This window comes from Lissotriton helveticus, chromosome 5_1 (assembly GCF_964261635.1).
Source record: "Lissotriton helveticus chromosome 5_1, aLisHel1.1, whole genome shotgun sequence".
NCBI classification, from domain to species: domain Eukaryota; kingdom Metazoa; phylum Chordata; class Amphibia; order Caudata; family Salamandridae; genus Lissotriton; species Lissotriton helveticus.
The window spans coordinates 325,210,151-325,237,371 of record NC_136065.1 but is presented as its reverse complement, the minus strand read 5'-3'; the positions used below and the strand labels follow the sequence as shown (position 1 = coordinate 325,237,371).

Below are 27,221 nucleotides of genomic sequence, written 5' to 3'. Positions count from 1 at the left end.
TTTGTTCCTCTCCATCTAGTAAGTTACCTCTGAAATTGAGTTTGAGTTTTGTTTGGCCCTTCTAACTTTGGACGGTGAATACAGGGCCAGAGGAAGGTTTATAAAATGCATCAGTCCCAAGCCGGAACATTTATTTAGAGATTCTAGATTAAACCGCCCCAGTTTAACAATGAAGATGCAGTTAAAGCTACAAGATAGCACCAGATGTTGTGTCTGTGTGTCCTACCTTTCCATGCAGAGCCTGTTTTTAATCTTAGAAAGAGGTGCTCTTTGTATGAGAGGCTGCCCTGTATTTGTTGGTTTGGATCCCAGAAAAACCTCTAACATGCCTCTGTGAATGTTCCTGTATTCCATGCACTTGGTGTTTCCCATATGGCAAACTTCCATCCAATGATCTAAAATGGTACATGCTATTTTACCTTTAAAAAAAAAAATAGACCACAATGTTTTTATGCCAAATGATAGGTCTGATACACTGCGTTTTACAAAAGCCAAGTGATTCACTCAGCCTTCTACAAACTGAACGTTTTTGAGTTGTTTAAGGGAGTGATTTCATCCAGAAGAGTGGATTAGGATGGTGGGAAGTTGAGAGATAGGATGCAAGTGAATACTTACTTTTTTATTTATTTAGGAGTTTGATAAAGGACTGGATATGCAGCCTTGCGATTACTACCGAGCGCAGAGAGGCAGAGGAGGAGACCGATGGAGCACAGTGGTGGAGTTCCATTGAATTAGAGACAAAACCTTCCTATCCTACTACAGCATATTGCTTTAGGGAAAGAGTAAACACCCATTTGGACCCACCTGCACTCAATCAAGTAACCGATCCATGTTTTAGAAAAAAGAGTCCCTGGAAATCGATGAAAACATCAATTGTGTCTCCTTTTGATGCTTAAAAAGATATGACGAAGTAAATATATTTTATTCAATTTTACATAAGTAACTGAAGCAGCTAACTCCAGGGTAAACAGTGATATTCTCTAATTCTCTAAATTATTTCAGAGGGTGAAAATATAATACAAACCATTTGTTCCTATTCATATACTGACAATATTTGATAAATCACTGGACATGGGTGGCCTGGGTGGTTTTGACCTCGTGGTACTACTAACCCTGGCACCAAGAGTTTTCATATTTTTTCTGTCATTCTTTTGGACCCGGGTCAGCAGAAGATGTATCACCTGGATGAGACAAGGTCTCCTGTCTGAAGCTCTGAAAGTAGAGGTGCACATTAAGTTCTGGTCTGCACATTATGATGTAACATCGCGGCGTGAAGTAGGCCACAAGGACACCAAAGACACTTATTAAACCCGAGCCGACTTGGAAGAATGGGACATTCTTCCCGTTGGATGTCACATGGACAGGGATGAAAAATGCCCATGCAATGAAGTATATGAGCATGGAGAAGGTGATATTCCTGGTCGTGGGGTAGGTTTTACCTGGGCTGCGTCCCATGAAGTTCAGCATGAAGCAGGTGATGGCCAGAAGACCATTGTGGACGATCAGAAGGCCAAACCCGGTTAAGGAACCCTCTTGGCACTCAACTAGAAGAGTGGATGCTGAAATGTTGGGGTTTTGAACCACGACGGGTGGATTCCAGAAGTACCAGGAGAAGCAAAGTCCCACCTGGATGCACAGGTTCATAAGAACAGAGACATACATGTAAGAAGTGCCACAAAGGCAGGTTCTGGGTAAACTCATGCTGGACACCTTCAGTGATTTGGAGAGAAGCACTGAGAGACAGATGGCAAAGCTTCCGGAAAACAGTGGCTGCCGTATTCGACACTGGAGAAGACTTGGTTCACCAATGAAGAAGTAGAAGCTGCAGCAGACACATGTTAAAGAGAAGAGCATCAGGAGTGATGGGAGGCATCCTGCGCTGTGGACAGCTGGTGTGTGGCGGTTCCAGATGAAGATGACTGCGATGGCTGCAGTGAGCAGAAGACCAAGGGATGTCAGGATGGCCACCAGGATGCTGGCCGCATCCGCCCAGCTTGGATACTCAAGGGTCCGATCCCGGCATTCGGTGCTCTTCTCATCAGACCACTGGTGGGTGGGGCAAGTAGTACACCTATGAGGATCTAGGAAAGACACAAACAGAAGGAATTTAAATACTGTAGAGCATCTCATGCACTGTCAAGTTAAGGCAACACTACCTGGAAAAATGCAAACCAATCAAGCTGCTTTTTAAAACATTATTTTATATATAATTTTCATAGAACCAATGCCAACTTCAAATGAAATGCCAGATACATGGCAATCTCATATACAGAGAAAAGTTAGCAGGTCATTCATGGACATTGCGTATTAAAAGGGTCACATTACATACAGCTTGCAAATGGCAGCAATCAGTCTCTCTCTATATCATGGCATCTGCAGATGTCAGTGTAATGTATTAAGTGTCCCACAACGACCTTATAGTAGTCAGATTTCTCTACCTAATCCGGATAGGTCCTCAAGTATGTATGCACTATACACCATACAGTTAGTGATAGGGATCTGATGCGGAAAGATACGTTATATATATAGCCCAAGGTTGAATATTAACAAGTTGGATTGAGGAACATTGTTGCAGAAAGCTGCATGTCAAGTCCAGTCTTATAGTATTGGGGAGACCATGACATTTCTACCATAAAATTGTCCAGAAGAAGCACCAGAGCCATCAGCTTTCTCACTGGCCTTGGTACGTCAGCTAGAAAGTCCAGTGATGCAACCAGGGGAGTGATGGTGACTTGAGCAATTATGGACAAAGTGTCAAAAATATTAATACAATAGTCTTGAACACCAGAACAACTTCACTGCAGATGTAGAAAATCAGCTTGCTGAAGCATTCATCTGAAACAAGAGGACTCGTCGCAAGATTGATCCTGTCATTCGCATCAGTCATAGAACACGTGTGTCAGAACTTTGTAATGCAATAATTTATGTCTGTAATTCAAAGAGATGCATTCAGTCTGGGAGTCCTCAAAATTTCATCCCATAATAATTTGAACGGAAGCAATAAGCTGGCCCATTTAAGGCATGGTTGTTTAACTGCTCATTTCAACCTTGATAAGAAGGAGCTTAGGGGCCCATGCATCAAGCTATTTGTGCTTGCAAACAGCGGGATTCGCTAAAATTAGCCGTTTGCAATTGCAAAATGGCATTTTCTAATGCATGAAAGGTTTTTTTGATTTGCAAATTTGCAATTTAGGTAATCCCAATTTTTCGTGATTCACTAAATTGCAAATACAAATATGGAATCGCATTTTGTCAATCCCTATTGCACATGCAAGAAGCCTTTCCTAAATGCAAACTGTGCATTTAGGAAACGCTAATTACAATTAACTTCAAGTTCATGGTAACCATGTGCATACTTTGAAAAATGCATTTTTCAGAGTGCCATGTAATGCACACATGCTCCTGGGGCATGTGTGTGCTTTACATGTGCACACTTTCATTCTTGGGGGTGATTCCGGGGGGCTTAGGCCCCCAGGCACCCTTGGCTTTCCATTTGCTAACTGCGATTACCAATTTAGTAATCGCAAATTAGCAAATGCAAAACCATGCATTCCTATGGGTCTTTAGGCCCATAGGAATAAAATAAATGGAGTCATATCGCCTAATAGCAATTCCCTATTTACAGAATAGCTATTAGATAATATTAAGGAATTGCAAAATATTTTGCGATTCCTACATACATTGCATTTTGCGATTCCAAAATAGCGATTTGGTAAAAATCACCATTTCAGAACCGCAAAATGTATGTTTGATACATCTGGCCCATAGGGCCATATGTATCAACATACAGTTTTGCGATTCCTAAATAGCGATTTTTAAGGAATCGCTATTTAGAAATCGCAAAATGGTATGTATGTAGGAAATCGCTTCTTTTTAGCGATTCCTTAACATTCCTAAATTGCGATTAGCAAATTGCTAATCGCAATTTTCCCATTCATTTCTATGGGCCAGGAGGCCCATAGGAATGAATGGGAAATTTGCGATTAGCAATTTGCTAATCGCAAATTGCGAATATTTTCAAGGGTGCAGGGGTGTCACAAGAACACCCTGCTGCACCCCTGAAAATGACATGTGTGGGCATATGGCGCACATTCATGCCCTAAGGGCATGTATGAGCGTCATATGGCACCTTTGCATTTTTAATAAATTGCTTTTTGAAAAGAATTCGCAACTTACCACCAACTAGAAGTTGGTGGTAATTTGCGAATCCTTATGGGCATTTTTGCATTGATTTTTTTCTGATACATTGTATTTAAGGAATCACAATATTTGCGATTCCTTAAGTGCAATCGCAAAATAAGGAATGGCAAATTTTGCGATTCCTTATTTTGCTGCAAAAATGTTTCATACATACCATTTATCAAATTAGCATTCGCAAAGGCCGAAATTCTGCGAATTTCGGCATTTGCGAATGCTAATTTGCTTTATACATATGGCCTATAGTGTTTTGAAAAAGGCACTATTTCTTCCGCCTTAAAGATAGAGATTCGCCTTGCTAGGGAAAGCGGGAGAGTGATCCTACTTGGTATGTGAATTTTTCCACTGCAGGGCCATAACTGCCTGATTAAATCACTTCCTAGTCTCTATGTGCATAATGCTAGGCGAAACCAAAGGGGATGATGGACTGAGTGTTGAACATTGCAAGCACTCACCCCCAGTCAACTGATCTGGGTTTAATCCATCATCATTCTTTAGCTCACTCCACCACCTTAGTTCAGAAATGGCCATATGCAAATCAGTCTGACCCTGTGCCTTATGGGAACAGTCCAGCCATCAGCTGTCCCTCAAAAGGACAGATTGGCCGGACTAATTTCAGCAATGGTGGACCTGCCACATTTTTTCATATCATTTCTGAAGATTAGATACGGGCTTGTCTTCACAATTCAGCTGATCCCTAATAGAGTGAAGCATTCCGGTCGCATTGGCAGAGATAGTCTGAGAATATGTACCTTGCTATATCTAGCAGACCCTCTGCCTCTGATGGAAACTAAACCTCCAGCAGGTAGGATCCCTACAGTTATTACCTGGTACAGTAAGACTGGAGAGTGATCCGAGAGTGTATGTGGTAGATAAGACACGCCATCCACCCATGGAGATAACTGTTCTGCCAAGAGCCACACATGTATCCTAGAAAATGAATCATGGATCGATGTCTAGAAGAGCCCAGATGTTCTTCCCCATTATGTGGGCGTCACACGTTTTCTAGATCGAACATCACCATCAACTGAAGGAGGACGCCCTCCACCCAGGTGGGGTATCCCACATGTGTTGTGGATTGGTCAGTGTTACTGTCCAACATCATATTGAATACTCCAAAAAGAATACTAGATGTAATATATTGATGGCTCACATCCAGTACCCTATCAATAGATTATGCCAATTCTGTTTTGAGAGAGTAAATTGCAAGATTTTTGATGGGAAGACCTCAGTATTGTCTTTTATCAACAGGGATTCCTGATTTCATCACCTAAAAATGCTACAGAAAGTGATCACTCTGCTCCTGGAAGAGAGTAGAAGATCAGTGAGTTGTGTTGTTTTCTTATCCCACATAGACTACTGTAACTCTTTGTGTTTAGGGCTTCCAAACAATGTGTTTCTAAGCCTACAACAGATGCAAAATGTTGCAGTTAGAGTGATGCTTAATGTATACCCGGAGTGAAGCATATCAGATCATTTAAAGACTTTACATTGGCTACCGGTCAAAATAATTATTGGTTTGAAGACTCTTTGCCTGTATCATAGAGGTTTGCATGAGACAGCCCTGATGTTTATTCAAAAAAAAGTTAGGGCCCGATTCACAAAGGTAAACGTAGAGCTGAAGTTCAAGGTTAGACTTGAAGTTTAGGTTTAGATCTGAAGTCTAAGTTTAGACCTGAAGTCTAAGTTTAAACATGAAGTCTAGGTTTAGACCTAAAGTCTAAGTTTAGATCTAAAGTTCAACAGTCGTGCCCTGTGCTTATATTAATTTTGTATTTGCTCGCAATTCAGATTATTCCTTTCACACCGTGACCACTGACCCTAAAAGGTAGCTGAGGATCTGAAGCTACTTCTTACCGGTGCTTACCATCACTGATGTTCTGGAAGAATCCAGCTGGACAACTCTCACATTCGTAACAACAAGAGTTGTATTCCTTCACCCTTTTCATCTGGCCTGGCTGACACTTTTGAGAACAGTTGGATGGAGGGGCCTCAGAAAAAAAAAGAATATTTATGGTATCATCAACAAAGAAAGCACAATAGGTTACACTCAGTATATGGAAAAACATACTTTGCACAAAACATTCTTATATCTTTTAGTAAATTCACATGTTTATTTAAACATTCTTTTTAGGTCTCGCCTGAAACAACGCATGGACTGCATGCACTCTCGCTTGCAGGGGATATTGTATACAACAAGTGGATTGCAGCCCGCCTACTGCTTAACATTCGTTGGCTTCACTGTCACTCTTATTTGCTGCATTCTAATTGGCCAGTGCGTGCTGGCTTTACTTCGTCTCCTTTTCGCTGGAGCATGGACCATGTACTGATCGCTTCAGCTTGATTGCTGTATTTCCTCTGAGCCTGTTATGGTTGCGGTATCACTTTTATTTTTTCTTCTTCCCTGTTGTCCTTGTTGAACCCCTTGCCATTTGTGGCTATGTTTTATTATAGCCAAATAGAAGGAGAGAGGCCCCACGTGCCAAAGGGACAGGGCGTACTAAACAAACAAAAATATGAATTCCCTTTGGTGACTAAAATAATTTGTCAAACATTCATCTCATTCATACCACAAGCCAATCCTCTCGATTTTCTGAGGAATCACTTAATCTGTATTTGCAATGCCACAAGTCAACCGAAGGATGTAGTTGGAATGTCACTTATGTTTTATTAAAAACCGTTAAAACCATTTAAGAATTATACTTTGTGCACAATTCATAGATCAACACATTTACAAACATATACCATTATTAACTTTCAGATTTTGTATAAATATTGTGCTGATTGAAACAGGAGAAAGTGCAAAAAACTGACTTATGTATCAAAAAGTATTAAAAACACATATTGCTTCACATACACAGCAAATGTACATCATATCCAACATATAAAAAAACAGTAAGAAAGGATTCTTATTTTTGTATATCTTCCAACCAAAGATACAGATAAGATAAGAGAGAAACAAACAAAAGAACAAAAGTACACATATTCCTAGTTTGTAGACTAATTCAGATCAGAAATCTCGATTGCCTGACATTTATATATTCCAAGTATTATTATTACAATGACTGGTCGGTGTGTTGGATTTAGTTTACCCCAAGTTTCAACGCATTTCGGTGGTTTATGCGGAGTAATGGCCACCTTTATCACAACAAATTTAGAATGTTTTTCCTTTTACAATCTTCAGATAAATGCCCAGATCAAAGGTGGCAAGTATCCTAAAGGCGTTGACGCTTGGAATAAACTAAATCCACACACCGACCAGTCATCGTAATAATAATTCCTGGGAGGATATACAAAGGATATACAAAAATAAGAATCCTTTCTTACTGGTTTTTTATATGTTGTATATGATGTACATTTGATGTATATGTGATACAATATGTGGTTTTAATATTTTTTAATACATAAGTCAGTTTTTTTGCACTTTCTCCTGTTTCAATCAACACAATATTTATACAAAATATGAAAGTTAATAATGGTATATGTTTGTCAATGTGTTGATCTATGAATTATGCACAACATATAATTCTTAAATGGTTTTAACTGTGTTTAATAAAACATAAGTGACATTCCAACTACATCCAGTGGTTGTATTGTGGCATTGCAAGTAGAGATGAAGTGATTCCTCAGAACATTGAGATGGTTGGCTTGTGGTATGAATGAGATGAATGTTTGACAAATTATTTTAGTCACCTAAGTGAATTCATATTTCTGTATGTTTTACTATGCCACACACACTTCAAAGAAGCCGTTATCTATTTTGAAATGGGTGTTTATTGTTCCAAAAGATGTTATCTGTTTTTATTGTGACAACATATGTTATCTGCTTAAAAATGTATTTTCACTAAGACATGGATTCAGGGGCAATTGCTTTCTTTATATCATAGGATTTTTCTCTTACGGGATATTTTGCCAAATGACATGGTTATTTTTCTTTTTCATGCAAGGGGAGATTAACTGGCTTGCTCAGAATTACAGAGGTGTTGTGCCGAGACCTAACAAGAAATGGCAAAGAAAATAGGTCTCACCTTTGAGACTACTTGCTCTGCAATTGCCGTTTGTTCCTGTTGTACAGCATGGGCATTGCTGACTTTGGCAATGACTTGTAGCCATGCTGTATAGCAGTGTGGCTGCTGAGCAGCATGGCTAAAAATAGTACTTAAAAAAGAGGCTATGATGCATCGGGCGCTAATGCGCTTAAAAAAAAGGGCACTAGCCTTGACAGCATAATAGTGCTTTTTAAAATTAGTTTTGGCTACACTGCAAAGCAGTCACATTCCTGTACATAATGGCTACAAAACATTGCCAAATCCAATAGCTCTCATAGTAGAGACCAGTTGGCTTTGTCGTTGCTTGTTCATTGAGCTGACTTTGTCCATCCTTAACTGTTTGCCCCGTACAAACCACATCCCCACGAGTAACAACTACCAGTCCAGGGAATATGTTTCAAAATTATTCCAGACCAAAGTGACTATGCCCAGTAGTTAACAGTTCGCCCAGCATTTTCTCTTAAAAGAATACCATATACCATCGTATTCTACTGTATGTATGGCAGTGGTTAATTTGTAAAAATAAAAAGTGCAGGGGCCCTCGTCAGGAAGCAGCTTGTACCAGCCCATTTCTCCTGTTAGCGTTGCCTAAAACAGAACTCCTGTGCCTACCAAAAATGTATGTGTCCATGCTCCAATACATCTGGCTCAAGTTCGCACTATAAGCGCCGGTGTTCATGATTAAGTGACAGTGCTGATCACCGGAAACCTCCAGCTCAAATTAAGCACTAATGCATGGCCAACTGATGTTTCAGAGAGAGCATGTAATAACAAACCACCAATGCAAAAAAAAAATCTTATTCCAACATAGTTTTAACCATGTTTTGAGAATTCACCGTGAAACACATGGCCTAGATGGTGGTTATCCTTCTGGGGTGGGATGTCCCCCATGTGCTTTAGAGGGGGAAAGACCTCGAAGTCCCAAAAGGGCGGTAGGGGGAGCCAGGATATCCTGTTCATATGTGAACCCAATCAGCACTCACCCATCCTAAACAAACACTTACAGGTGTATGCTATGGGACCAAGCTTGGCTGCAAATGAGAGATAGAGAGAGAGAGAGCGAGAGAGAGAGAGAGAGAGAGAGAGAGAGAGAGAGAGAGAGAGAGAGAGAGAGAGAAAGAGAGTTTTAAAGTACAGGATAAGAATTATACCCATCTCTACAGTGAGGCCAAATGTTTCTAAGCATAGCAATGTAGTGCTTTGCTAAAAAAATAAAGTGCAAAGTGCTAAATTCTACTACAGATTGCTATGAACCTAATTTCATCCTCAAACATCTCATTATAAAATTGTAAAGCTTATTTCTAAACAAATTGCACAGCCCCATCCTTTTAGAAAAACATTCCCCGCAATGTATTGGTGCGGTCATTGTTGCACTCTGTCTTTCTACAGTAGAAACCTCAGTTGATATCAATGACTAAGCGGCTAATTATGAGTTTAGCGGTCCGATGGACCACCAAACCCATGGTTGCAGTCGGCGACCACCGCACCAGCGGACCGGTCGCCACATTACGAGTTGGGGGTGGATGGACTGCCATAAGTCTGCTGATACCGCCGGGGATCTTGCAGCGGTCTGAGGCCCATAATATGCTTGGCGGTGCCGCTATGGCACCGCCAAGTATATTATAAATTTCCTCATGCACAGTTTTCCTGATGGTGAGTGATTCTTTGCACCGGGGTGCATGCATGGGGGCACGTGTTGTGCCCTCTGTCTGTTTTCACCCCTTGTTCCAGCAGGGCAGGGACTTCACAGGCCATATTGTGCTGGAACGCGCTGTGGCGGTCGCATGGCTCACATACAAGCCTTTGAAAGGCACCTCCATGAGACCACCGCCTCAGGACCGCCCACCAGGATTCTACTCGGAATACGGTGGGTGGTCTGCATAAGCGTTCGGCGGTCTTGGAGCGGGGCGCTGGCGTGGCGGCCCACTCCAAGACCGCCAAACTCATAATCAGGCCCTAAGCGATTACGGAACTTGCTACTAGGGATCCCTTAAAAAACAAATAGTCTGTTTTGCTTTGAATTGCTAGAAGAGCTACAGCAACCCTAATTCAAGTCAATCTTTTCTATGGTGGGATTGTAATCCAGATGCTATTGCTAACTTGGAAGAAAACTTTGTCCCAACATTTCTCCAATCATGGACAAAAAAAAGCATGTGTTCCAAGACTCAGATGCCTGCCTGCATCAAGTGCATATCGAGATAACTTGCCACCATTCATGTGCACTCTTTCAGGAGTAAAGTATAATTGACACATGGGTTTGTTCTGAATTCTCCTTAATTTTTAGGCACCTGTGCGTGTCCAGGAGGACTCAGCTCCATGACTATTCTGTTATTTGTATTCCAGATTTATAATTGATTTAAGCGCTTAACGTTCTGTGAAATTTTGCCCTCTTATTGATTTTCAGAAAAGTTGGTTGTACATATTTGTATTTTGCTCAGTTTCCTGGTTTAGTCCAAAATAACTCCAGAACTGCATATATTAAACGAAAAAAAACCACACACTGAAATGCTCCTGCAGTGCAGAAAAAGTCGAAAAACCCTGTCCTGTGCCTAGGAGAGTTCAACAATTCCCCTATTTTCCCAATTCACAACAGCCATCTCGGAGGGAGATTACTTTTCTTATAAAGGAAGTCAATACCTTCAAACGTTTCTACCTAATGCCTTCTGTAAATGTGCAAAAATATTGAAGCACCAGAACTTGCCCATTTTTCAAGAATTTGGAGCATCTAAATCTAGCCAAATTCACAATGCTACATCATCTGCAGCCAATCATTTTTATAATGACACTATTAAAAGACCAGAAACGTCACTAAATAGCAGCCTAAATTAAATATTTAACTGAAAGCATTATATCGTAATTCTTCATAACTGGTGTTTCCATCCTACTAGAATGATTGCCCTTTTAAGCTTTTGTAGACTGATACACCAGCTCCTGCTTACCTAAAAAATCGTTCCTGGGCCAACCATTTAGCTTATAGAGAAATAAGGATTTTAGATGTACCGGGAGGACATGGACAAAATTTGCATTTTGCTCAATAATATTTTAAATCAAATTAATCAATTGGTCTAATGAAATATAAATCTTTTCATTTCGAAATTGTACTTAACAAAAACAATTTTGTTAACTGCGATTTCCAGACGTTTCATGGATTTGGAATAATCCCTTGGTTAGAGAGCAGCTAGAAGATCACATTGCATATATTCAGAAGGATAAGCTTGATTTTTGCTATATTTATACTGTACAGATGCATATTCTTTTGTTGTTTTAAATGTTGTGCAACGATTGACTCAGTCCAAATTAAAAAAAGAGCAATATTGTTTGCAAAGGACCGTTCAAACCCCTATTAAAGTAGGGTTAAAGTGTATTACAGGATCTGTGCAGATTTTCCTGCCTAAGTGCTTAATGAAGGAAGCAAATAATGAGGGAAAGAGTGGGCATCTGGGATAGCTCCTTCTTAATCTTAAAACTACCACAAGAAGCTGTTAATTACCGATATCAGCTCACCATGTCTGTGGGCTCTTCTCTCACTTTTATTGCTATGAATGAATTTATAATATTGGTGGTTCAGACTTTTAGGATGATCTGTGCATTTTTTCATGCTCTTTATCGGTATTGTTTTATCCCTCAAGAGATTATTTGGATAATATGCAGGCCTGAACAATTACTACTCACATAATATAAAATGCTATTTACAAACTACATGAGGAGGTGCCCTGTCTTTTCTTTGTGGACATCTCTGCCTGATTGCGTAGATCACCACACACGTATGCCTATGTTTTAGTGGTAAACAGGAGTGTGGGAAGAAAATGGGAATGCATACATAACATTTTATGGATCAAGGGAAGGATAAGAAAGGGTTTAGAGAAGGTTAAGGAGGGGTTTAAGGTAAACCAAAGACCCACCCACAAATGATAAGCCAATTTCTAGTTAGATCTTGCATTTTAAAGGGATTACAGCCAAAAAGAAAGAACAACAGTTATACGGTCATAAATGTGTTCCAGCTCAGACCTGGAGTAAGTCTGACACTGGCTGATGGCTACTCATAAATCCTGCAACATACTCGCAGAACAAACAATAAAGAAAGGGCTTCAAAATGACAACTCATGGGAAACAATGTTAAATAGAATATTTCAACTTTTAAACTATTTATACATTTTAGTTAATGTTAAACAAAACTATATATAATTTAAAAATGCAAGATTTTTATTATAGTTTTTTTTAACCTTTATAAAATGTAAAACTATATTTAGCTTAATTATTTTAAATGTTTATTATTAATTTAAATTAATTCTATACATAACCTTTAGTAATTTTTGAAATGTATTAAATAAAAATAAACATTTTACCATAGGTAAGATTTAAAAAAAGACTTATACATTAATTAAATATTCAAACTAATTATTGTTTAATATACTATTAAGATAATAGTGCTGTAATGTTTTTTTATTTGTCCTAAGTTTACATTTCTTTTTTTTAACTTGTCCCTATAATTTACCATAGGGAGACCTCCGCCTACAGGTGAAAAGATACTAATATATAACTTTACGCCCGTAAATTTGGCTTCACCTCCTGGTTTCAGGGGGTGGGAACCAGCACATGTAGTAACTTTACACTCGGAAGAGGTGAATAGGTAAATATAGTAACATTACAGAGACAGGAACTATTAAGTGTTGTAAATAGTATACAATCTGGCTCGCCTTGCGACGTCTGTCCTCCGGCACGCTGCAAAGGAGTCATGGAGAGTATGATCATCGATCAGATTAGTCACATGGTGTCGCTGTCTTTCCAAGAATGTCTCGTATTGGACACGTGGAAAACAGCTCAGGTCATTGCTCTAAAAAAGAAATCCAACATCCACATTTCCCAATTCCAAAATCTTCACCCTATTTCCCTTCTTCCCTTCTGTGCGAAGGTTGTGGAAAAGGTGGTAAATAGGCAGCTGATGAGTTATTTGGAGGAACAATCTCTCCTTCACCCCACTCAATCGGGTTTTAGAGCTGGCTACTCTACGGAGTCAGCCTTACTCTATTCTACTGAATATCTCAGACAAATAGTAGATGAAGGAGAGACAGCAGCGTTGGTTTTTATTAGATCTCAGTGCAGCTTTTGACACCGTGCTGCACACAACGCTGCTGTCTCGGCTCTCTGATATGGGAGTGGCGGCAGGAGCTTTCAGATGCATTGTCCACCTTTCAAATCTTCCCTCAGAAAGGCAAGCCATGGGGTTCCCCAGGGCTCGAGTTTGAGCCCCACTTTGTTTAATATCTACATGGAGCCCCTGGCTCGCCTAGTGGAAGTATTTGGGGTGGGTATTGTAGGCTATGCTGACGACACCCAACTGATGTTCAAGCTTACGCCCGACCACAGAGAAGATGCCACTAATTTTTCCAACTGTCTGTCATCAGTGGCATCTTGGATGAACAGCAACTGTTTGTGCCTTAATGGCGCAAAAACGGAATTATTGGTGGTTGGGAAATCAGCTTCCGCATGGTCTCACATGTGGTGACCCACGGAACTGGGTAGCCCACCTCGTCCTGTGGATTCGGTACGCAATCTGGGCATAATGCTTGACTCAGACCTTTCTTATAAATCTCATGTCAGCAAAGTGACAGCCAGGTGCTTCAGCATACTGAAGGTTCTGCGTAAGATTTTAGATATCCTTCCTTTTGATGCCAGAAAGACTATTGTCCATGCTTTGGTGACTCCTCATCTCGACTATGGGAATGCTCTGCTTCTCGGCTTGATCAAAAAAGGCCTATACCAACTTCAGTGCGTGCAGAACGCAGCCGCTCGCCTGGTGCTCAGACTCCCTCGCAGAACATCTGGGAAGACCGCTCTGGTTAAACTCCATTGGCTTCCTGTCAAGGAGCGAATTACATTTAAAGCCCTTTGTTTTGTGCATCGAATTGCCCAGGGCAAAGGCCCAGACTACTTGAAAAATCTCCTCATCATGCATCGCCCCACTAGGAACCTGCGATCGTCTGGTGCAATGCTGTTCAAACCCCCCAGAATTACCAGAGCTAGGATGGGTGGTTGCTCATTTAGATACTTGGCTTCCAAGTGTTGGAATGATCTTCCGCTCGACCTCTGAATGGAACCTTCTGAGACTAGGTTCCGTGCGAAACTTAAGACGCTCCTCTTTCCTCCTGGGTAACCTTTTTGCCCTGTTTTCTTCTTCTGGCCACCTTTTCTTCTGCCTCTGGCGAATTAACAGTATTTAGCGCGGGGACACACTGTTCTTTGTGTAGCCAGGCGCTTTAAAAATGGTTTTATTATTATTATTATTACTACAAAGTGTAAGAGTTAGTGTGAGTAAAATTACAAGTGTAGATTTATCATTAATGTTTCCATCTTCTTAGGCTTGTCTTAGTAGAAAAGAGTCATATTCTGTTTTTGTATGTGGATCAAAATGAACGTTGAGCATTGTTACAGCCATTGCTAAGTTGTAATTTTTACTTGTCTTTGGAAGCCTTTTGAATATCTTTTGAACCATCTCCAAAACATAGTGAAATAACCTGGATCTCTTCATGGTGTCTTCGACATTTTCATGCCCCGTAGAAAGTTATTCAATGTTGCTGCAAGAGATTCCACTTGAGAACAAAGGGAGAATGTGGGGAGAGTGTGGGGGGGGGTTGGGGGGGGAGGTGAAAAAGCTTATGCCAGCAGGCCTCATGAGCTCCTCTTACCTCCAGCACCATCTTCCTAAAAAATAGTCACCCTGCATGCAGGTGATTTGGCCTTGGAACTTCACAACACATGTGCCTGCTGTTCCTCAGTTCAGGCAAGTGGCTGTATCCTCCACCCCATCACCGCGAGTTACTGCAATGAGCGAGGGCTCTCAAAGGGACACCTGAAACCTAGGCGGGAAGATGAGAGAGTTGCAGGCAGCACCAGGAACACACACTGGGTACAGTTTGTGACTGCCTGTATGTGCACAGCAGTCTCTTTGAATGAGATCATCGGGTAACAGTGCTTCATTTGAGCCGGTGTTTGCAGTTGGGGATCACCGGCACTCATTTTTGGGGACTTATTTTCCCTCTCAGTCTTTCAATCACAGCACGAGAGAAAAAAACACCAAAGGGCGAAAGAAAAAGGAATAGAAAGAAGAAAAACAGTCACAAACGGAGAAAGCAGGATTAAAAAATAACCTGCAAGAGTAAGGTAAAAGGGCACCTAGGGTTTGGTGGTGGATAAAAGAGGCATGAGATGAAAACAAGACTGTGCAGCCTTGGTACTCGGTATTCGTAGCTCTGGCACTGGCTTCTGAGCAAGAGTTTGGGCACAAGGTAATTTGTGGGCATTGGTTTCCAGTTGTGATGGCCTCCGCAGCTGTGCAATCATCTTTAAAAGTTTGTCTCTGGTATCAGCAAGTACAGAGTAGCCCTTCAGAGCTTTTCAGAAAACTGCATAGGGAAGAGTGAGTGTGCCTCAGGTCAAATGTGAGCCTGAGGGCTAGTTTGCTGAGAGAGAGAGAGAGGGAGAGAGAGAAAGATAGACTGTGGGTGAGAGAGAGAGAGAGAGAGAGAGAGAGAGAGAGAGAGAGCTCACCTTGATGCAGTGTATCCAAGTTAACTAACAAGCACTCTGTCTCAGTGTAGTGCATGCAGAGTGCCAGAGTGAAAAACAACTGTCTGGACTGAACCGAGCAGTCTCAGGTGGATATGCTGTCCATGTCTACACTGATTAACTTATGCACCTACTAAACAAGTACTGGTTATTCTAACAACATCAATTTGCATTACATTGGCCCATCACAGTCATCAGAAGTTATTGATGACCTCTCAATCTAGTCTGTTTCTTCTTACCTCATCACTTCCTGTGAACCAGCGAATCCCATCTCCGTTGACCTGCAGTGAGTTTTGCGCTGCGTCGTATCGTCCGACCACGCGAAAGGAAGGCACGTGACTCCTTCCCCTCCAATCCCACATGATGAGGTCATAGCCCACAGGCAAGTCTCCATCCTTGCTGAAGTAGACGGGTTGCGAGCCAATTGTTATGTTCACCTTTGCCAACTCCACTAGTAGCTGCAAAAGAAGAGGAATATTGGAATAATCAAACAAGTGCTTATACTGTGTTTTCAAGCAGTGCCATTGTACACAGCCAGGGCCCGACTGGCCGTAGCAGGCATCAGGCGTTTTCCTGGGAGGCTGGAAGGGTAGGGGTCAGTGTTGCAGCGGTGGGGGCCGGTTGCAAAACAATATGGGCCCCCAGTAACAAAAGCCGAAGGGCTTCACACTTGCACCTCCCCCACTTCCTCTTCTCAGGGGCTGGTCCTTCAAAATTTAAGGGCTGCTTTGGATTCCCAGGGCCATATTATCAAGAAAGGGCGATACATTATCGGCGCTTTTATCGGCAGGAAACTGCTGATAAAGCGGCGATAATGGGCTTGATAATATGCCCTTGTAAATTGCCATAGCAGCCCAGGTTAACACCAGAACCTGGGCTTCTATGGGAATTCACAAGGGCATATTATCAAGCCCATTATCGCCGCTTTATCGGCAGTTTCCTGCCGATAAGAGCGGCGATAATTTATCGCCCTTTCTTGATAATATGGCCCCCAGTTTGGCCATGTTCACAGCTGCATGAGAGGTTATATTTGGGCCATCTCCTCATGTTGTGAAAAAGATGAGGAGCAGGCAGCTGTGTATGCTGTGGACAGACAAAGCGCCTTAAATACTGAAGTGAAACTGCAACCCAATTTCTGACTTGTGAGTTGTTACCAAGGACTCTGGTCTGCAGATAGGCACCCTGCAAAGTGAACCTTTGCAAATGTTCACAATTTATCAAACCAGTAGAAAAAATCTGATCCCATAGGCTCACCCTTGTCCACGTGCCTGGCAGGAGTCTAGATCAGTCTGACAAAGTGGTAGGTTTCAACTCTTAAAATCACCAACTAGACCAAGATGGGTATTCTGAAAGTTTGTTATCTTCTTCACTTCTCACATGGTGTTTAATCCCTGTGCCTCAGCTCTGTGTCTTATTTGTATGTCTAGCCTCAACATGAGTCACAACAGTACAAAAAGGTGTCAATAAATTGTCACTTTCAAGAAATGAATAAAAATCCAGTGAATTCTTCTGTTTGAAACTGAAGAGTAGTAACATGTTTCAGTTGCAGTGCAGTAATCTACTTCGAATGCCTTCTTAAGGGCACACAGCCTTTCCATCGGATGAGTTTGCTGTCCTTTTCAAATCCTACTTCTAAATTGGCATAAAAAAGCCATTTGCCCTCAAAAACAAAGAACAGCCTTGCTCACCTTATACGTTGAAAAAGGTAATTTAGGTAATAGCAATCACCTCCCTCTACTGACAGAGATCACCACGCCCAATCTTTGTACAAAATCACCCATTAAGGGTCCTCACTTAGGAATTGTTTTAGTTTTGAACTTAGGTATGAACAAATCCTTAAGTGCTGCGAAAACTCTGAACCCTCAATTAACCTCATCATTTTTTCTAGATTCTATAAATGGAAAATGTGCTATGAGTCCGCTAACTCTGTGGGTCAATGCACCAGCTGCGGACCGCTGTCTGCAATATAGGCATAAAATATTCAAACCTGGACTCAACTCAGCGCTTGTTATACGTTATACGTTAATGAATGATACAATGAACACTAAGTAATAGCAACATCTGCAGTTGGTGATAAATAAATCCGTTATTTGTAAAGCGTGAACTAATCACCCCTAGGGGTCTCAAGGCGCTGGGGGCCGTCGGGAAGATTAAGTGAGCTATTGCCCAGAGTCACATGATGCTGAGCTGAGCTGCCGCCGTCATCGAACCGTGAGCCCCATGCTCCGGAGTCAGCTGCTCTCGCCGCTGCGCCACACCTCTGCGCCACACCTCTGCCACTATACCTTTACCATACTAGTCTTGTATGGCCACCCTAGAGACACCCTTAGAGTGAATGGCATTCTCTTGGAATTCTTTGAACTAGGGCGAGAAAGAGAAAGGCTATCCACTCTGACCAATCCTATTTTAGGCTGCTGTAGAAGAACTTCTATCCCAGTCTCAAACGCGTTTAGATGTATTAAAATTAGAAACAAAGCATACAAAATGGAGACCTATGTGGGTGATATACCATTATTCACAACTGACATAGCATATTCTATCTTCATATCATAATAAATAGTCAACAACTATTCAGAAGACTTGGTATATACCAGTAATAAGATTAAGACTTGGGTCCGCATTCTAAACAACCTATGCACATCCGATGTGCTTTGAAACACTGTCCTCAGGTTAACTTAATTAAAATTCCTTGGAAATTGGTTCAATAATGGTGCACAACTTGACACGCACAACAAAAAAGAAATTTCTCAAAACATACGGCCCGATTAGGCTATGAAGCGGACCACCACTGACAGGTCATCAGTGGCGGTTCGCACGATAGCCTGGATAGTGGTTCAACTGCCGCATTTACCTGATGCCTCTGACAGGCTGAAGAAGCACGTTGGGGCCCCATGGCCTTCTGCTATGGGACCAGGGGTGCACATGTGATGCCCCCCCAGACAACCATGCACTGTATACCAGGCACCACATGGTGCCTGGCACACTGTGCATCAATGTTTGCAAACATTGCGGCAAACATTGCGGCTCGCGCTGCGGTCCTTTTCTGCCCGCAATGGAAAAAGGCATCTTTCCAACCTCCTACACAGTGGTTGCATCGTAGTTTGGCAAGTGGCACTGGCGACTACATGTTGGGCCTGTTCCATTCCTGAGGCCTAGTCCCCACATCGCCATGCGCTCGCCCCGCTTGCCAATTACACACTTACACTTCCCAAAGAAACTCAGGAGACATATTTGTGGGAAAGAACCGCTGCAGGTTTATTTCATACAACACAGGTATGACGTTATGGTGGGTCATCTTACAGGCGATCCAAAGCAGGCAGCCCCTCGCTGACCCGCATGCCTAAGGAGCCATCTTGCACGGCGAGACGATGCTCTGACGGTGCAGCACATTACCATTTCGTTATACTCCCGCCCCCCCCCTGTCAGGGCGGAGCGGTGGGGCACACCCCCGGTCGGTTCAGGCCCCCCGACCGCCCGAAGGACTAACGGGGCGCCGTCGTGGTTTCCCGGAACCTCCTTCGGCTCCAGGTCCTTGGCTCAGGCACCCTAACTGTGCCAGGCAGAGGTACCCTTACTGTACCCTTCTGCCGCAGAGGTGCCCTTACTGTCCATCTGCTTCCAGATCGCCCTGTGTCTCTGCCTGCAACACAAAACAAGACCATTATAAAATTCCTAACTTCGCACCGCCGCTCTGCTGCTGGGTCAGGGATCAGGGTGGGAACAGCGCAGAGCCGAGGGAGAATCCTGGCGGGAGAGAGAGGCCGAGCACTGGCGCTGCAGACACCGGTACTTGAGCACCAGTTAAGGACACATTTATTGTTGGTAGGCACAAGGAGATTAAGGGATTATCCGAGAATCACAGGATGTTGCCCAAGCCGAGACTCAAACCTGGTTCCCCAGCTCTGAGGTCGGCAACTCTGGCCATCACACCACACCCTCTCCCCACTTGTAAGGTTTCAAGGCTTATGTTGTAGGTGGCGCTAACAGTAAAAATGGGCTAGTAGAAGCTGCCTCCTGACGAGGGCCCCAGCACTTATTTTTGTACAAATTAACCACTGGTGCAATCAGTTGCGTTTTCACAAAGATTGCTTTTCAGTATAAAGCTAAGCTTTGCGCCAGGGTGCAGAGCCAGGGAAAATGTGCATAATGTGAGAATTTTGCTCACGCTATACCCTCCAATATAAGTCAGTGCGCACTGACAATCGCTGAAGGATAAGGTACATAAAATGCATAAAGTCCTAGAAATTACACATGTAATGCATGGGACTATCACCTGATATTCTGGCTGCCTATTGTTTGTGCTTTGTTTAAAAGGACTGTGAGTTCCTGCAAAGCCAGGTCATGCTACTACAGTTGATCTGCCTTTGCCTGGAATCCGATGAGTGTTTTCTTAATGCAAACTGTTTCAGCCGCGGTACTTGTACCAAGTTTTGCAGCAAAACAGGTTTTGCCCACAAATTTTGTTTGACGCTGCCATTTGTGCTGCTTTGCATTCAGGGGTAGGTGCAATTTGTGTATATATATATATATATATATATATATATATATATATATATATATATATATATATATATATATATATATATATATATATATATATATATATATATATGTATATGGAGTAGTTTCTGTCCTGTAACTCCAGTTCTGTAATAGGGGTATCTCTGTTATAGTCATAATCTAGTGAATAGTCCCGCCCAAGAGTTGCATAAGAGATATAAACAGAAAAAAATTGCAAATGTACAAGTTGTAAAGTTACTCAAGGAAGAGATACAAACAGATAAACTCTAAAATCACATAGGAATGGTAGTAAGTACAATTGTCTTCTACATATACTAGTGGTTAGAGTTATATATACAAGTGGAGTAAAAGGAGAAAAAAATTGCAAATGTACAAGTTGTAAAGTCACTCAAGGAAGAAATACAAACAGAACTCTAAAATCACATAGGAGTGGTAGTAAGTACAATTATCTACTACATATACTAGTAGTTAGAGTTTTATATATATATATATATTTCTGTAGTAGGGGATCTCTGTGTATAGTCATAATCTAGTGAATAGTCCCGCCCATGTGCGTGGACCCCGGAGCAATCAAAAATAATCTCTTACAGTGTCAAAAAATGCAGAAATGCATAGACACTTAAGGGAGAATTTAAAGACAGATAATGCAGCCAAAAAGGCTACACTGTCCAGTACTTCAACTAGAAATTCCACCATAAAATCCACAAAACAGCAAAGCCTGTACAGATTTCCCTTGCTTAACAGCAAAATCCCTCAGAAATGATAGAGAGAAGAAACTGGACAGACAAGCCCCATAGGCTGCCATTATGTGGCTTAAATAGGATACTGTGCCTTTAAGGAACCTTCCAGAACCTTCTCCCAGTATCCCAGAATGCATAGCAGGTCCAACTTAGTTTCAGTTCTTTTTGAAGGCGTAAAAAACGCCAGACCTGTAGCATTATGTACATGAATAACTCTCCACCGGGGAGGCGGGAGGGCGCTAATGACTATAACAGAGATACCCCTACTACAGAACTGGAGTTACAGGACAGAAACTACTCCTTCTGTAGTAGGGGATCTCTGTGTATAGTCATAATCTAGTGAATAGAATGGCAAGCCCATCCCCACACCAAGCGGCGGTGGAGAAGAGAAAATTACGCCACTATTGTGCGAACAGATTCCGCAGAGCAGCCTGCCCAACCTGAGCGTCTGCCCTGGCATCAGTGTCCATGCAGTAATGCTTAGCAAAGGTATGGACCGACTTCCAAGTGGCCGCCTTGCAGATCTCTGCGAAGGGAACATTACGAAGCATAGCTGTCGTGGCAGCTTTGCCTCTGGTGGAATGAGCCTTAGGTTTACCCCCCAAGGTCTTATTAGCTTTGCAGTAACACAATTGTATGCAGGACACAATCCACCTCGAGATGGACTGTTTAGAGGTAGCAAGACCAGTCCTGACTGAGCCATAATTGATGAACAATTGGTCTGACCTACGAATATCTTTAGTCTTATCAAGATAAAACTTCAGCACCCTCCTCACATCCAGGGAATGTAAAGACCTTTCCGCTGGAGACGAAGGATTCTGAAAGAACGTAGGTAAAGTGATAGTCTGGTTGATATGAAAATCAGAAACAACCTTGGGAAGAAACTTAGGGTGAGTACGCATAACAACCTTAGCAGCATGAAATACAGTATAAGGTTCCTGGCAACACAATGCCTGAATCTCACTCACCCTGCGGGCCGATGTAATGGCCACGAGGAACGCCGCCTTCCAGGACAGGTGCTGCAACGAAGCCTTATGAATGGGTTCAAAAGGCTCCTTCATCAATCTGGACAGCACCACATTCAGGTCCCACGAAGGCGAAGGAAGCCTGACAGGAGGGAATACTTTCTTCAAGCCTTCCAAAACATCTTTGATCACAGGGATCTGGAAAAAGGAAGTCTGTGAAGGGCCTTTCCCTGTAGGCAGTCAAAGCAGCCAGATGAACCTTAATGGAATGAACATTAAGGCCCGACTGCGCCAGATGCAACAGATACGGAAGGATGACATCTTCCTTGCATGTCGTAGGGTCATAGTTCTTAGACTTGCACCAGATGCAAAACCTCTTCCACTTGTAAGCATAAGAAGTCCTAGTGGAAGGTCGCTTAGCCTCCTTCAGTATGTCCATACAATCCTCTGGGAGATTCAGATGGCCATATTGCACTATTTCAGGAGCCATGCCGCCAAACTCAAAGACGAGAGGTTGGGGTGCACCATCCGCCCCCCGAACTTCGTGAGAAGGTCCGGCCTGCACGGCAGCTTCATGTGAGGAAGGAGAGACCGGTGAAGCAGGTCCGTGAACCACCACTGTCTGGGCCATTCCGGGGCAATCAGAATCATTCTCGCCCTGGAGTGGGACAGCTTGATGAGAACCGCCGGAATCAGGGGAATTGGTGGAAAAGCGTACAGAAAGCTGTTCGACCAGTTGATCCATAACGCGTTCCCCAGCGTCCCCGGCTGGTAGTACCTGGAGGCGAAGCCTCGGCATTTGCTGTTTTCGGCGGTGGCGAACAGATCGACGTCTGGAGTTCCCCACCTTGCGAAGACGTCTCTTAGAACTTCGTCGTTTATGACCCATTCGTGGTTTTCCTGAATGAGTCTGCTCAGTTCGTCTGCCTGAACATTCTGCACACCTGGCAGATGGGTAGCCGTTATCAACAGTCCTCGAGCCAGAAGCCAGTGCCAGATCGCCTGCGCCTCCTGCGACAGAGTGCGTGATCTTGAGCCCCCCTGCTTGTTGAGGTAATACATCGTTGTCGTGTTGTCCGTCTGAACAAGCAGCGAGTCGGTCTGAAAGGACGGATGAAAAGCCTTCAGTGCCAAGTGAACAGCTCTGAGTTCCAGGAAATTGATGTGGTACGTGGACTCCGTCTGGGACCACATCCCTTGAATCTGCAGGTCTCCGGAGTGCGCTCCCCAGCCTTGGAGAGACGCATCCGTCACGATGGTCTGTGTGGGAATGTCCTTTTGGAAGGGAACCCCTCTGAGAAGATTCTCCTTCGAGCACCACCACTTCAGAGACTGAAGAGCATGTAGAGACAGTCGTATCTTGTCGTCCCAGGATCCTCTCCTCTGGTCCCACTGATCCTCCAAACACTCCTGCAGCGGTCTCATGTGCAGCCGCGCATGTGGCGTCAGGAAGATACACGAGGCCATCGATCCCAGCAGAGAAGACACCGTCCTCACTGTCGTGGATGGAGCGGACATGAGAGCCTGAGCCTTCCGAAGGAGTGATAAACGTCGCTCTTCCGAAGGAGACACGCTTGCTGACAGCGTATTGATGGAGGCTCCCAAGTACTGGATACACTGGACCGGAGTCGGGACAGACTTGGACATGTTGATGTGCAACCCCAGCTTGTTCAAGAGAACGCACGTCTTCTGGAAGTGCGCTTGAGCGTCCGAGAAGGAGGAGGCCTTGATCAACCAATCGTCCAGGTACGGGTAGACAAACACCTTGTTCTTCCTCAGATGTGCCGCCACTACTGCCATGCATTTCGAGAATGTCCTGGGCGCAGACTTCAGCCCGAAGGGAAGCACCGTGTACTGATAGTGATTGGTGCCGACCTGAAAGCGCAGAAACTTCCTGTGTTTGCATGCAATTGGCACATGGAAGTATGCATCCTGTAGATCTATGGCACACATCCAGTCTCCTCGTTGCAACTGAGGATAGATCTGATGCAACGACAGCATGCGAAACTTTTCTCTGCGAATCCACTTGTTTGCCTGTCGCAAGTCCAGAATGGGCCTGAACTCGTTCTTGTCCTTCTTGCGGATGAGAAAGAACCGAGAGTAAAGACCTCTTCCTCTTTGAGACAGAGGTACGTCCTATATCGCCCTTTTCCTCAGCAGGATGTCTGCCTCCGCCTGGAGCTCGCGCAGCTGGTACTGCGAGCTGACCGGAGGGATCGATGGAGGAGGGCTGATGAACCGAAGACTGTATCCATTGCAAACAATATTCAGCACCCACTTGTCCTGAGTAATTTTTCTCCACTCTGCCAGAAAAAATTGAACACTTCCCCCCACCGGAGCGGGTAACGGACGAGGGGGAAGTAACCGCTCAGGGTCGAGACCCGGCCGGGCCCTTGGTCGCGGTAGAGGACTGCTGAGCACCTCTACCCCTCTGACGCTTCTGGAAGGGTCTTCTGTATGGCTGCTGTTGTTGCTACTGCTGATGTTGTCCAGAAGACTGACCCCTTCCACGACCCTGCGACCCGAACCGCCGTTGGAACTGGCGGTAGGGTTTCTTTTCCTTGGGCTTCTCCAAGCCCACCGCCGTCAGGGTCTCCGCCTCGGTCTTCATCCTGGCCATTTCATCATCCGCGTGTTTCCCGAAGAGGGTATCTCCGGAAAACGGCAGATTCGCCACACGTTGTTGCGCTTCAGGCTTAAGCGACGTCAACCTGAGCTAAACATGGCGTCTCTGGTTTATACCGTGGCAGTATCCATGCGCGGACAGCAGGGAGATATCTGCCGCGGCACTGATGGCCTGGTTAGAGACCAGCATCCCCTCCTGGACGATCTCCATGAAGTCCTCTCTGCGGTCGCGAGGAACGAGGTCCGCAAACTGCTCCATCGAGTCCCACAGTGAACGGTCATATCGTCCCAACAGAGCCGAGTCACTGGCGGCCTTCATCGTTGTGGAGGACGTCCCACACTCCTTCCGTCCAGCAGAGGCAATCCAGCGGCTCTCCTTATCAGGAGGCACAGTGGATGCAGGGGAGGTGGCATGGAGCTTCCGAGCCGCTGTCACGATCACCGTATCCGGTGTCGGGTCCTTTCTCAAGAAAGCTGGGTCCGACTCTGGAGCTCTGTATTTCTTGATGAGCCTGGAAGGCGCAGACTTCACCACCGCCGGTGTTAGGAAGAGCTGTTCAGCAGGCTCAAGGAGCCCCGGCACCAAAGGTAGTAGGGGGCGAGACAGGTGTTTCTTATGTAATGTCTCAAAGATCACAGAAGTTGAAGGCGTAGGAGCTGTAACCTTGATCCCCAACTTCGCCGCCCCACGCAGGAGAACCTCCTGAAACGTGCCAATGTCATCTATTGGGGACACCCTAGTCTCCGGTGAATCAGATAACGTTGGCGAGTAGGAACGGGTCCCCGAGGCAGAACGGGACCGGGACCTATGCCTCCTATGGCGATGCCTGGATCTCGATGAAGACCTGCGTCCACTCCTAGATCTGTCTCGTCTACCCGAGCGAGACCTAGATCTCTTGGGTCTGGGCCTGTCCGTAGGCCTCCCCGGTTCAGACGCCTTAGGCTTCGGAAGAACCTTCGACTTAGGAGTCTTCTTCGGGGGTGTCGGGTACTTGGGCATCGACACCGATCTCGGCGGAACCGGTGGAGGAGGCGTAACCGGAACCGGGACCTTCGGAGCCGGTAGGGGAGGCAACGGGGGAGGGGTCGGAGCCCTCGGAGGCGGACCCCTAGGCAAAGGAGGCGGAGTAGGCTTCTTCGGGGTATACACCACGGAATACGCCGTTCCCGGCGAGCCATCACCATGTCCAGACTGTGGGGAGCCCCCCACAGTCCTGGGCCTGTCCTTACGACCTCCTGACGCCGAAGACCGGTGCCCAGTCATCGAACGCGAGCCCTTCGACGGCGATCGGCCCTTCGGCGTCGACCGTTCCACACTCCTCGACGTCGACCGGTGTCTATGCCTCGACGTCGACCCCGACCAGATGGATGAACCTCGAAATCTCGACGACGGGCGATGGCGCCTCGACGGCGACCTCGACCTCTTTGAACGTCTCGACGTCGACCTCTTAGACCGTCTCGACGTCGATCTCTTAGACCGTCTCGACGTCGACTTCTTCGGCGCCGGAGACCTCTCCCGTCTCGACGGCGACCCTGACGACGAGGATCCCCTCGACGCCGATGACTTCGACAGCGAACGGCGGTGTCGCCTCGACGGCGAGCGCCGACGCCGGGTCCTCCGATGTCGTCCACTCGACGCCGACGTCGACGACGAGGAAATCGACACCGGCTTCGACGGCGGCCTGTAAACATCCCTCGACGTCGACGGGCGACGTTTTCTCAACCCAGAGCCCTGGGGAGACCGGGAACTGGCCGTGGACCTTCCTCTCGACGTCGTGGTCATAGCAACTGACCCAGACGGAGATATTGGACGAGAGCTGGACTTCCTGCCCCTGGGGAGCCCCCCAGAGGCCTCAGCATGGGCAGAAGGAGCCCCTCCTGACCCACCTCGAGCCTTCAATCTTCTTTCTTACAGTCCCTGAAGTCTGATTTTTCTCCTGTCCTTCAGGGTCCTTCCAGAGAAGCCTCTACAGATCACACAATCCTCAGGGATGTGGGAAGAGGGAAGGCAGATGATACAGACCTCATGGGGGTCTGATTTGGCCTTCTTCCTGGAGCACTCCGGGCATTTGTCAAATAATGCAGGCATTATGGACAGCAAAAGAGTGCAGAAACCCAAGAAGAAAGTCACCAAAGTACTTTAAAAGCACAAAAATCGAATTTAGTGAAAAAACACCAACAAAACCCTTGAAAAGGGAGAGCTCAATGCTCCAGGGTCCTGATTGCAGGAGCCGGAAAAAAGAACTGAAACTAAGTTGGACCCGCTATGCATTCTGGGATACTGGGAGAAGGTTCTGGAAGGTTCCTTAAAGGCACAGTATCCTATTTAAGCCACATAATGGCAGCCTATGGGGCTTGTCTGTCCAGGTTCTTCTCTCTATCATTTCTGAGGGATTTTGCTGTTAAGCAAGGGAAATCTGTACAGGCTTTGCTGTTTTGTGGATTTTATGGTGGAATTTCTAGTTGAAGTACTGGACAGTGTAGCCTTTTTGGCTGCATTATCTGTCTTTAAATTCTCTCTTAAGTGTCTATGCATTTCTGCATTTTTTGACACTGTA

The 27,221-nt window shown here is 44.5% G+C and overlaps 1 protein-coding gene across 1 annotated transcript in view; it reads right to left on the bottom strand.

Annotated features, from left to right (window-relative positions):
* Positions 1 to 1,143: 1,143 nt before the first annotated feature.
* Positions 1,144 to 27,221, bottom strand: part of LOC144752460 (taste receptor type 1 member 3-like) — a 51,098-nt gene continuing 25,020 nt past the window's right edge. Inside the window, exons 6-8 of the mRNA XM_078640383.1 lie at positions 16,052 to 16,270; positions 6,065 to 6,188; positions 1,144 to 2,081 (exon numbers count right to left, since the gene is read on the bottom strand). Coding sequence (XP_078496509.1) covers positions 1,144 to 2,081; positions 6,065 to 6,188; positions 16,052 to 16,270 — 1,281 coding nt within the window. The remainder of the gene's footprint in view (positions 2,082 to 6,064; positions 6,189 to 16,051; positions 16,271 to 27,221) is intronic.